Source organism: Lepidochelys kempii, chromosome 3 (assembly GCF_965140285.1).
Source record: "Lepidochelys kempii isolate rLepKem1 chromosome 3, rLepKem1.hap1, whole genome shotgun sequence".
NCBI classification, from domain to species: domain Eukaryota; kingdom Metazoa; phylum Chordata; order Testudines; family Cheloniidae; genus Lepidochelys; species Lepidochelys kempii.
In genome coordinates, this window is record NC_136382.1 from 38,405,738 (window position 1) to 38,419,085 (window position 13,348).

A 13,348-nucleotide genomic window follows, 5' to 3' on the forward strand; every position below is an offset into this window, starting at 1 on the left:
ACCCCAACTATATTGGGAGACACAGATCTATAATCATTACCAAGCAGCCTATCATTCATCACAGAATCTAAGCACCGTGCAAAAGGTGTAAAACAAAGGCACAAACAGTTCTGAAAGGTACTTTTCTCTTTCTTTCACATAGTTCCGGTGAGTATGTGGATATTTTTATTTAATCGGACTCATTGCTAAGGAAACAGTTTATTGACAAGCATGTGTATTTCTGATGTGAGCACACTCTAAAGCATGGTCTTGCAGGTAAGGCACTAGACTGGATGGCAATCAGAAACTATGGTGAAGGGCGTCATATAAGTACCCAAGATAGACAGACAGATTTGTAAAAGGGACATAATAATTCCCCTCTCCAATCTCTGTCTTTTTAGATTGCATGCTTTTTGGGGCAGGAGTTCTCTCTGACTATCTGTATGTTCGTATAGTGCCAAGCACAATAGGGAACTGATCTTAGACAGGGCCTTTAAATACTACTGCAATATAATAAGAAAAATAACAAGCATGCCTGGGCTCAGTCTGATCTCCTCTGTCCAGGAGTTCCATTAAAGGGTTTTGAGAATCATCACAAAGTATGACAGCAAATTGGGCCACTTTTAGAAGTGAACAATTCATGAAAAACAATAATCCTGGTTTTGTTTTTTTTTTACTGTGTAAATGATGACATTTATTAAAAAAATAGAAAAACCTTTGATTTGCAACTGACATTTTCATGACCTCTTTGCTGGCCTGTTTTGATCACAGTTTACTTTGATAAAGTATCTCTGCTTCTATGCTTTCAGTGGGCCACCTCAGAAGCTAAGACCACTTTCTTTTCAGAACATTTGAAATCTTGCCTTTTCATTTGCTTTTTCATGGAGTAATGGGCAACCTTTTCAAACTTTTTCCTATGAAAGGATGTCATGACTTTTCTATTGGGCCAGGTATATACCATGAAGTACTTTGCTCTGCTTTATCTTTTTTCCATAGTTTCTTGTGTACATACTTGGCTCCTCTTGTGAGACTGTAAAACTTCAGAAGGATCTGGTCCAAGGATATTTAAAAGCTAAACTGTTTCTAGATATTCACCCCTCTTTTCTTTCTCTCTCTCCCTACAAGATTTTGAGCTTTGCCCACAATCTTCAGAATTCAATCTCAGCAACATAAACTCTGATTTCTTTATTATGGGGCCATATAACTCCAATCATTTATTTTTAATTTTATACAATAACTAAAAATCAGCATACGTGGTACCCAAGACCAGTAATACATCTCATAGTAATCACCCAAAAGGAGGGAGTATTCCCAAAAAGCACAGTAAAAAGGCAAATCATATAGCAAAATAGTATCCAACGTACTTAGTCCTCAGCCATGCACTAGACTTTCTATCTGGTCATTTATACTGGAGCTCATCACTATGTTATCTGGGAACCATAGCATAAAAACCACCCATCCCAGATGGAGGATGAAGGAAGTAGCCTACAGATGTCTAGAATCTGGAGAGGTACCACGTATCTGAAAGAGACCTTAGCAATAGTTTTCTAGTATCTAATATTATTTAGCCCATAGCCGCCATCAGGAACAGGTCCTCATTTTGTTAGGCATTGTAGAAACATAAATGGTCCCTGCCTCAAAGAGTTGTCTACATATCTGGCCCTGTTGATTCATCTTTTCATTATTCTTTTCTTTCTCTTCCTCATCTTTCTTCTTCTTACTGTTAAACCCTATCTTAAATTAGATGTGAGCTTGAATAATAGAAATCCAACAATAATTATTTCAAAGCAGCATTTTCGTGCTTTCTCCCATAGGAGGAGCTCTTTGTAACATCTGCAAAGTTTCTCCATTCTGTTTCTTTAAACCCTCCTTAAAACTCTCAAGGACTATGATACCTATAAAATACTTTACAATGATAAGCCAGCTGGTGTGCTGAGACCACTGCCTATCATGCTGACCAGTACTGTCTCATTGTTTCCCTGTACTCCCTGGTCTGTGTATACCTATTGTCTGTAGCCTTATAGTTAGATGGTAAACTGTCTTTTTTGTTTCCAAAAATAATTCCTAGCGCATAATTCCTAAAGCATATCTTTTAGAAAAAACATCCTGTCTTGGTTTAAAAATTGTTAGCGATGGAAAATCTACTACACTTAGTAAATTGTTCCAATGGTTAATTACTCTCACCATTAAAAATGTATTTCCAGTCTGAATGTGTCTAGCTTAGTGGTTCCCAAACTTGTTCTGCCGCTTGTGCTGGAAAAGCCCCTGCCGGGCTGAGCCGGTTTGTTTACCTGCCACGTCCACAGGTTCGGCCAATTGCAGCTAATGGGAGCTGCTGGAAGCGGCGCAGGCCAAGGGACATACTGGCCACCGCTTCCAGCAGCTCCCATTGGCCTGGAGCAGCGAACCGCAGCCAGTGGGAGCCGCAATTGGCCGAACCTGCGGACGCGGCAAGTAAACAAACTGGCCCGGCCCAGCAGGGGCTTTCCCTGCACAAGCAGCGGAACAAGTTTGAGAACCACTGGTCTAGCTTCAATTTACAGCCATTGGATCATGTTATACTTGTTTCTGCTAGATTGAAGAGCCCATTATCAAAGATTTGTTCCCTGTTTAGGTACTTATAGGTATTAAATAAGTCACCGCTTAAACTTCTCTTTGTTAAGCTAAATAGATTAAACTTTTTAAGTCTATCACTGTATGGCATGTTTTCTAATCATCTTTATCATGGGGTTAGACTAGATGACCCTCACAGTCCCTTTTAACCCTATGGTTCTGTGTCTTTCTATGATCATTCTTATGGCTCCTCTCTCAAGCCTCTCCAATTTATCAATATTTCTTGAATTATGGACACCAGAACTGAACATAATATTCAAGCAGTGCCAAAGACAGAGGTACAATAACCTCTTTACTCCTACTAAGATTCCCCTTTCTATGCATCCAAGGATTGCATTGAAGGCCCTTTTGGCCAGAGCGTCACACTGGGAGTTTACATGCAGCTAATTAACCAACACAACCCTGCAATCTTGTCCAGAGTCATTGCTTCCCAGAATAAAGTCCCCCGTTCTGTAACTCTGGCTTACACTCTTTGTTCCTAGACATATACATTTACATTTAGCCATATTAAAACATATTTGCTTGCTCCCAGATTACCAAGAGATGCAGGCTGCTCTGTATCAGTGACCTGTCCTCTTCATTAATTACCACTTCCCCAATCTTTGTGTTGTCTGAAAACTATAATTGATGATTTTAGGTTTTCTTCTAGGTCATTGATAAAAAAGTTAAACAGTGAAGGGCCAATAACCAATCCCTGTGAACCCAACTAGAAACATACCCACTTGGTGATAATTCCCCCATCTAGCTACAATTTGAGACCTATCAGTTTTAGCCAGCTTTTAATCCATGTCATATGTTTCATGTTAATTTTATATTGCTCTACTTTTTTAATCAAATTGTCATCTGACACCAAGTCCTAGTGGTGGAGTGAGTATTAGCCTTATGGGTGAGTTTGGGAATGGGCATCATCAAGGGAAGATGCTATGGGAGAACGTACAATGATGTTTCTGAAAGCAGCAGACAAGCAGGCAGTAGAGACAGACAACACTGCCTGGGCTGAAGGGATGAGGGGACTGACACTATGAATCAAAAATACATAAGCGTGATGAGCCTTGATGATATGGCGAAGAAACGTGAATTTGATGCATTTTGCATCAACAGACCTATTACAGCAAGACTGTGACCCACAGTGAGAGTGTCTGCAGATGTGCATTATCCCAGTCGGAGCTCCTGGAGACAATGAGCTGGACTGATGCACAATGCCTCTGGGAGTGCTGGGGAAGCATGGCTAGAAGTTTCCTATCGCACCCTTTTACTGGGTACAATATGTGTTTTCCTTGTTTCTACACTAGCCTCACTCTGTTGGGTGAAGTAACAGGTTATCACGGCTATGGCCGCACCACTGCTCCTCCCCTTCCCATCCTCTTTGGGAAAGCTGGCACCCAAGTGTAAAGATTAGGATTGTGACAAGTCAGCAAAAGAAGGGTGCGGGTGACGATGTAGAGGCTGCTTGTGTCTTTTGTCTTTTTTTGCATACCCACAAACTTCATATTAAAGAAGCAACAGTGCTATCTGCTAAAACTATCATACATGCCATAGCTTTGGTGAATAATCACCTGCCTTGAAAAAGTCTCCAAACAGCAGATCCAACAGACCATTGCATGGTGTTACATCTGCCCATTTCTAAATTACATGCTGTAGAACTGTAAAATAGCTGGCATTCATTTTGGTTCAACTTAGACATATTGTTAATACAATGTTCTTATTCCCTCCCTCCCCCCCCGCCCACCTTCCTTTTTTCTTTTTCATGTTCTCATTCCTAGCATGTAAATTGGTTTCTAACTAATTAAATCTTGAAATACCTCCTGGCATGGCAGGAATATCTTGGCTTCTGTATTTCTATGAAATTCAATAAAGCATGTGAAAGTTCACTTGAAAAAGTATTGTTTCCAACTTTTAGAAGTTAGCCAATGGCCTTATGATAATATCCTAGACAACTAAATAATTTAGAAGAAAATGACAAGAGATTCATTTTGATTCACCATTTGAAATTAGGTTTGCGAAGGTAGTGGTAACAAAGATTATGATCAGACTAACTGGACTCAATTTGCTTACTGTGTTAGTTGAGTTTCCATTCAAATGTAAACCACTGTCAAAGAGAGGTGAGGAAGCTCCACTGCTATGATCACTGGATGGTCCAGGGGAACCTGAAAATCAGAAGGTGATAGATAAGTGCTTAACTATGTTAAAATATTAAACAATCCATTATTATTTCAACTGAGGAAGGATTACAATGTGAGAATTGGTGAAATACAAACAATATTATACAAAAACAAACGTGACTGCCTTTTAGCATGACAAGCAACAGCATGCATCTGATCATAGGCTGTACTTTACAGGATGAGAGAGATGAAGGCAGTTAGATATCTTTATGTATAGACTGCTCAATCGGATTACTCACATGTTTAAGTGTTTGTCAGATTAAGCCTTTTTACAGTCAGGTTGAGTTTTTGAAAACTGAATGGAGAATTTAGCCACACATCTCCCATTAAAATTAATGGCTAAATTCCCTAGTCATGCATTAAGGGCATATGCACGCACTGGTTTGTAAATACATCTTAGCTCTTGGCTTGAATGGTGCCTATTAAGTGGACATGTAAACTTTATTAATGGATCTGATTTTTTTTGTTGCTGAATGCCTGTTATTTTAGACAATTGGAGATATTCATTATTTTGATTGGGAAATTAAATGCAAAAAAACACATGATTGCAATGTTAATATTGCATGGTTATGTGCTCAAAAGCCAAGTTTTGAGTTAATTCTTCCTCGGGCATGTATGCATTTGGAGGTTGTCTGTAAATATATTGGGTGATGGCAGCTTATCTGAGATATGTATGTCTATTTAGCTGACAAATAACATATATATTATATTAGAAATAGTATGCAATTACATAATTAAAGACTATTACAATACAAATGCCAAAGAGGACAGGGTTTAGGTTTTGCTTTTAGATTTAATTCTTACATTTTTTGTTTCTTTGCATGCTTAATTGTGCAACCTTCACATTAAAATAATGCATGTTTTACATTTAGTTTACTATGGCAATCTGAATATATTGAAAAATGCATGTAAAACTCAAACTCACAGCTCCACATTCATTATCACCAAAATTCATTATTCTGTCTGCAGCAATCACTTGAAATTCCTCTTAAATCATTTCTCATTAATAGGCCGATCAAGTCTCTAACTTAATAACACATAACAGAGAATGACAATCATTTATGTCTATATGCTTTTTTATGCTTCTATTCCATGCACATTTGTTGGGCTTAGCAAAAATGGAAATACATTCATAGAACTGTACAATAAGGCTCATTTTCTCCATAACAATTTATGCACATATTTTAGCTAGAGAAGAAAGAAATGATTCAACTTTATTTAATTTTTCGAAGCAGCCAGAGCACCTGTCTCTGTATGTCTCATAAATGTTTGTTATATAGCCAGATGTGCTAAAACCACATTCGATGGGAAGGTTACCAAATAAACCCCTACCAAGTTTTGAACACTACTGGGTATGTTTGGGTTTTTAGTAGTTTTTTTCAGGCTTTTAAATCTGTTAAAAACAGGTATTTAAAATTACTTTAAAATCCAGTGGAAGTTTGCTGAAGGGCTCCACGCACTGTCCCAGTCCCCAGCACCATCCCTACAGCTTCCATTGGCCAGTTCCAATTGACCAGTTCCCTGAGCAGGCAGCACTTGCGGGAGCGGGAAGCACGTGGAGACCAACTGCCCCACTCCCGTTTAGGGGGCACAGAGATGTGCCAGCAGCCAGCCACTTCCAGGAGCGGTGTGGGGCCAGGGCAGGCAGGCAGCCTGCCTGAGCCCTGCTGCGCTGTCAACCAGGAGCCACCTGTGGTAAGCACCTCCCAGCCGGAGGCTGCATCGCTCACCCCATCCTGGACCCCAACCCCCTGCCCCAGTTCACAGCCCCCTCCTGCACCCAAACTCTCTCCCAGAGCCCAGACCCCTCCCCCCTCCCACACCCCAACACTCTGCCCCTGTTCAGAGCCTCCTCCTGCACCCAAACTCTCCCCACACCCCTCACCCTCTCCTGCACCTCAATCGCTTGCCCCAGCCTGGAGCCACCTTCTGCACCCCTCACTCCTGCACCCCAACCCCCTACCCCAGGCTCAGCCAATCCACACCCAGCAGTTGAGAATGTTACACTGATTTGTGACAATCCCTGAAGGATTTTGGATCTATAAACCACAAATGACACTAATAAAAAGTAAAACTCATGAAGTGTCCAGTGGATTCTATGAGACTAGGTGCAGTGTGACCATATTACGCCTGCACCCAAACTCCCTCCCAGTGCTTGCACCCCTCACTCCTGTACCCCAACCTCCTGTCCCAGGCTCAGCCTGGAGCCCCCTCCCACACTCTGAACCCCTCAGCCCCAGCCCAGAGCCTGCACCCCCTCCACACCCCAACCCTCTACCCCAATCTGGTGAAAGTGAGTGAGGGTGGGGGAGAGCGAGCAACAGAGGGAGGGGGGAATGGAGTGAGGGGGCTTTGCCTCGGGGAAGGGGCAGGGTAGATCCTGGGTTGATCTTAAATTCAAAAAGTGATCTTTAGCATAAAAAGGTTGGAGACCACTGACTTAGGTATTGCAACACAGAGCGCAGCAAAGCCTATATATATTTAAAAATCTGGGCCTATATTCTTACACACTGAACCTTAAATAATAAACTACATTAAAGAATAAACCTTCTTGCAGTAAAACATCTGAAAATAAGATTACTATTTCTGTCAGTGTCAGACAGAGATTATGAGAAATATTGCAAAGGGAAAAAAATTACCTGTACCCATTAATTTCTTCTTACCTAATGGGAGCTTTAGAAATGATGGAGCTTCCCTGAGGTACTGTACAGTGATGGTAACTTCATCGCCAGCATTTCGCAGTAGGTGTACCTGTCAGTGTGACAAATCACAGCTACTTTTTATCAAAAGAGAACCAGCCACAGAAAGCAAAATAGTCTGCAACAAAACCTCCATCTCTGTTGTTTTGACAGAAATACAACAATAATGTTTATCATTGGAATGAAGAATATCTTGTGGGTCAAGCCACCCCATCAAATGATAAAACCAAGTATACCCACGGTTACTGAAGAAACTGAGAAATATTAAAAGTTGAAGGACAATTTGTGTTTACGTAAAGACAGAAAAAAACCCAGTGCTCTCTGAAAACAATTTCATATCATGCACTTGTCATGACAGGTAAGCGGTACATTAAGGATGAAAAAATTAAATGTAGTGCAAGATTTACATTTCTGTTTCCTGATTGATATAGACTTGTAGCAGGAGTTCATTTTCCTTGGCCACCCAGAGCACTTCAGCCATGTTAACAGGATACAAGAATTGTCTTTTAAATATATACTGAGTTAAAATAATCAAAAGGTTTGTACTATAAGGCCTCTTTGCATACAATTGTTAGATGATTTTCCCAAGGTATTTCTCTCAGTGTTGATATAATTGCAATTGTACCATGAGTTCAGCAATATCTGATGTTTTATTTAAAGCCCAGCTCCTGAAGCCAAGTGCTTACATGAGAACCTCAGTTTTCATTTAGCAAAAAGCCCTACTGGGTGTGGGGGAAAAAGCTGCAAACATGGCCTGCGTGCACCCTGGAAACTCAAAAACCAGATGGAAAAGTAAAAGAACTATTCAGTCATTCATTCTAAATCTCACAATTGCAAAGCCAGTCTCATGATTTTGGGGTACAACTCCTTATATCTGAAGATGGGTGGTTTGCAATATTGGTCTTCCCTGCCCCCCAACATACAGTAAAGGGGATGCCACCTGTAATATCAACCGCAACACCTCTCCTTTTGCTCCCCATCCTCAACAGAAATATGCAAACTTACCCTTGATAGCTGTTAACTCACACACATCCTCCCCAGCCTCCATTTACCTGTGCGTTCAGCTATTGTATCTCTTTGGGACTGTCTTTGTTTCACCCCTTTGCACAGTGTCTAACACCACAGGACCATGCTGTCTGATTGGTGCCTTTATGGGCTACCACAATATAAATAAAAACAGAGAGAACTGACAAGCAGAAGATGGAGAACTTATGCACTGGCAGGCTAAATGACTTGTTCAAGGACACACAAAGTCTGTGGAAAGGCGGAGGACTGAACCTAGCTATCCTGAATTCCAATGCAGAGCCTAGGCCACATCATCATTCTTCTACCCCAACTTCTATAAAAATTGTTCATTAAAAGCTGAGACTGAGTTGTAGCTCTGCCAGTCATGAACTGTATTATACCACATTCCTGAATGGTTCAGATAACTGATTGTTTTATGTGCAGCCTATTACATATCTGCACATATTTTAGAAACTTCAATTGGTATAAATAACTGAATTTGAACCTTCAGCTGAAATGAGTAAAAAAGGATGGTGGAGAAAGCATACTTTGGGAACGCATAAGATCATTTAGGTTGGATTTGTTAGGCATCTTTGTTCATGGTAAGTTTTCACATTATTTTTTAGTATTTTTCAAATTCCTCAGTTACTGGATGACCATTTATTTTTTAGTTAACACTGATTTAATAATTCTTAAAGCCCATATTTTGACCTTTTCGCAAATCTATGAAAACCAAGATTTTTTCTCTTTCCAACAGTACAATTTGTGCAATTCGGTGCCTGACCCATTCTGCCATGTCCGTACAGAATTGTTTTGAAAGCTAAATCCAGTACTGGCAAAGAAGTACTTGCCATTCAGGTCACAAAAGAAAAAAAAAAGTAGGACAGCTCAGATCTTCGGTAAATGGAAAGTCAGTATTAATCCATCCTTCCCGCACAGTCAGAGTCTGAGCAGAAAGAAAAGTGAGCAATCTCAAGTAACACTTTACATTGAAAAATTAGTATTGTGCCTTGTAGCGTTAGATCAGCTACTTTGTTTGAAGAGGTGGGAAACCCATGGGAACCTACAATAAATGATGTCTTGGCTTTTAGTTTTAACAAACCCTGTCTTACACACTAGAGTCTTATGTAGCCTTCATCACTTATCTATGTGCATCACAGTCATTAATGCATTTTACCCTCACAACAGCCCTGTGAAGTACGTAAGTATTACGCTTCATCTTACAGAAACTGAGGCACAGGGTAGAGTAAGTGACTTACCTGAGGTCACCCAGGACTCTGTGATTGATCAGGGACCTGAATCCAGGTCTCCTAGGCCCCCTTTCAGTGTCCTATTTACTAGACCATCTTTCCTCCTAATGTACTATATGTATAATTTAATTAATGATTAATTTTAGCAAGATTTGGGATTTTAGCAAGTTCTGTTTTGAAGAACATCATTGATAAATTGGATAACAGCTGAAAAAATGCACAGGATTCATTTTATAGGCCATTACTCAAGCCTCCGATTCACATTGTTACAACAGTCTATTTTAGCTTTGCAACTGGGCAGTCATAAACAGTGTGTACTGTGACAGGGTCAGGCCAGATGACTACAGGAGAGTGATAGAAGGCAGATATATTAGCTCCAGATTAAGGAGGTCCCTTTTCCCTGAGTAAGGTAACAGGGGCGGTCCCAGAACAATCAGGAATTTGCTGGAACTAATTAAGGCAGGCAGGCTAATTAGGACACCTGGAGCCAATTAAGAAGCTGCTAGAATCAATTAAGACAGGCAGGCTAGTCAGGGCACTTGGTTTAAAAAGGACCTCACTTCAGTTAGTGAGGGGCACGCAAAGAGCTGAGAGTGACAGGGTGTGCTGCTGGAGGTCTGAGGAGTACAAACACTATCTGGCATCAGGAGGAAGGTCCTGTGGTGAGAATAAAAAAGGTGTTGGGAGTAGGTCATGGGGAAGTAGCCCAGGGAGTTGTAGCTTTCACACAGCTGTTACAAGAAACACAGTAGACAGCTGTGATCCACAGGGCCCTAGGCTGGAACCCGGAGTAGAGGGTGGGCCTGGGTTCCCCCTCTCTCCTTCCCCCTTCCCCGTATTGAATATAAGAGGAGTTGACCTGGACTGTGGGTTCCACCAGAGGCAAAAGTCCTTGGCCTGTCCCCTGACCCACTAGGGGATTGTTCTTCTTGCTTTCCCCCATGCTGGCCAGTGATGAGGTTAGCTGAGTGAATGGCAGGTTTGAGCCACTAGTAAAAGTGGCCAAACTGAGGGCTGCCGTAAATCTCTGAGGGGAGCAAATCCACCAATAAGTGCAGGACCAACCAAGGCAGAGGAGGAACTTTGTCACAGTACATAAAGCAGTCTGTGATGAAAAATGCTCATGATAAAGGTTGAGGAAACAGTTGGTAAAGCCTTGTATATATTTAAATGAGTCAGTATTTACTTTCTTTTTATATCAGTCACAGGATGATGAATGTGGCTTCCTGAACTCCATTAATACACACATTAGGATTTGAAATGTACTCTTTCGAGGTCATTCATATCAACTAATCACTTTGTGCTATTTATGCTAATCTGCATGTTAATGAAGCCTTCAAACCAACATCCAACGCTTTTAAATTTGAAAAATACATTTCTAAACTAGAAAGAGTAAGTCAAGATCCTGCTGCTCTCCAAAGATGGAATGTCTGAAATTTTGACTCATTAACCAAGAGGGTATAATTTGGAGAAACATCTTATTAGGTTGTCTTTAAAGTTAAAAACAATTACATTATTCTAAAATATTGTAACTAATTAAAAAAGTTTCAATATTTTAAACCAACTGATATAATTTAGTCCCTTAGTCATTATATAGCAGAGAAATATGTGAAATTCCTCAGTGTTCCTTTCATATATATGGACTTTGACATGACTTGTGTGTCTCAGAATTAAAGAGACAAATTCAATCAGATTCTTTGGAAGGAAGTGCAGACCCACACAAAGAGTTCATGTCTGCAGAAAGTCAGTAAGGGAGTTGTGGCGGTGCGAGGTATCCATAACGTCTTCTCTTCTTTGTCAGATATGTTCATGTCATACTCTGTTAATCTAGTATTGCAACTAACCATGGGAGAAACCAATTCTAACAATATGGACTGAGACCACAATAGGAGATATAGACATAAACATTGACATAAATGGCCCCTTTCGGGGCCTCAGCCCAAGACTGCACCTAAAATTGCCATTTCAATATCTGCAGAGAAGTCTGACATTCTGTTTGGCATAAAAGTGCCTGCAAGAGAGACAGAGAGAGAGACAACCACACCAAACATAACTGGCGTATATATTGCTGTGAATGTCAAAAGCAACACCTACAGTAGCACAATTCGTGTATGCAACAAAAGACTGGTGAAAAACACTGTTGTGAAACACCATGGTACAATGGAACTTATTGAACTCAAACAAATAGCAGTGATTTCTCTTTAAAAACTACCCAAAGAGTTAGCATGGCCAACTGACTCTCCCCTGCCAGGAAACACCACTACCACCCCTCCACATATCTTGGAGTATAGGCAACTTCAAAAGTCAACACCATCTGGGTATACTCCAACAATGACAATAATGGTGAAAAAGTTGAAAAGCAAGCAGCAACAAACAACTTGAGTTTGCTCTATGATTTCCAGGATAAATATACTTTCCAAAGTGCACAACAGAACAAGAGGAACAATCCTGACTTCGTCTTTGTCATCTCTGAAAGTTCAGAAAAATCATAACATTGACCAGTGCAAGTGACAACCGAGGCTGCAGTACAACCCAAGAAAACAAAGTACCTGCTGAGATTCAACTTCAGAAAGGCTGACTGGGAAGGCTTTACAGCTGAATTGGATGGATCCATTTGTCAGATTACTGTAACACACATGCACTATGGAGAGTTTTTTTCCATGGCGTGGAAGACTGCCCAACAGCAAATCCTAGGAGATGCTGGATGTTATATATGCCCGGACTTTCAGGACAAACAAGTGAACAATATTAAAAATATGTCAAATTGTTTGACTTGGATCCCTTCAGTGAAGAAACCATTGTGCTCAGGATAATGCTTATAAGAAAGATCCAAAAGGAGCAGTGCAACTACTGGAGCGAGCTGATTGAAACAACAAATTTGTGCTATAATAGTAAAGAACATGGCCCATCATTTGCAAGCTGAACACTGAAGGACAACCATCAATGCATATCAGCACAGTCTCTCCCAACCAAGTAGCACACCAATTTATTCTACTTGGTAAAACAGTCCATGAAGCGAAGCACAAAATGAAACAGATTAAGCAGGAACTTCAATCACTTCTCAGAGACAATGAAGTCCGCAATGAGTCCCTCAACATTAAGGAGTTGACGATAGCCATGAAGATACTTAAATGTGGAAAGACAGCCTGACTCAATGGATATAATGAACTATTACTGTACTTTGAGATGACAGCAAAGAAGAGGCTACTTGATTTTTTGAATTATTGCATGGAGACAATACAGATACCCAGGCTGTGGAAACAGGCTAACATGGTTGCACCAATCAACCATGTACAGAGGCTAATTCTTCAAAGAGTTACTGACCAATACTCTTACTCTGCTCAACCTACAAGCTATACAAGAGGATTATAATGAGTAGAACAGCACCAACAATGGAAAGCCAGCTGTTTGATAACTAAACCAGTTTCTGCCCAGGGCTTTCATGCTGTGGTCAAGTTGCAAACCTATCTCAATACGTCAAAGTTGGCTTTGAAACTTGCAAAATGAGAGTGGCTTTTTGTGTTGATCTGTCTGCTACTTATGACACTATGAATCATCATACACTTCAACTGAAACTGGCAAGAATTTTGAGACATAACAAGATGGTCCAGGTCTTCTCCACCCTGCTCAAGAATTGATA

The 13,348-nt window shown here is 40.5% G+C and overlaps 1 protein-coding gene across 1 annotated transcript in view; it reads right to left on the minus strand.

The window, feature by feature from the left end:
- SNTG2 (syntrophin gamma 2) overlaps positions 1-13,348 on the minus strand; it is a 295,545-nt gene that overhangs the window by 183,438 nt on the left and 98,759 nt on the right. Inside the window, exons 7-8 of the mRNA XM_078851956.1 lie at positions 7,418-7,505; positions 4,648-4,739 (exon numbers count right to left, since the gene is read on the minus strand). Coding sequence (XP_078708082.1) covers positions 4,648-4,739; positions 7,418-7,505 — 180 coding nt within the window. The remainder of the gene's footprint in view (positions 1-4,647; positions 4,740-7,417; positions 7,506-13,348) is intronic.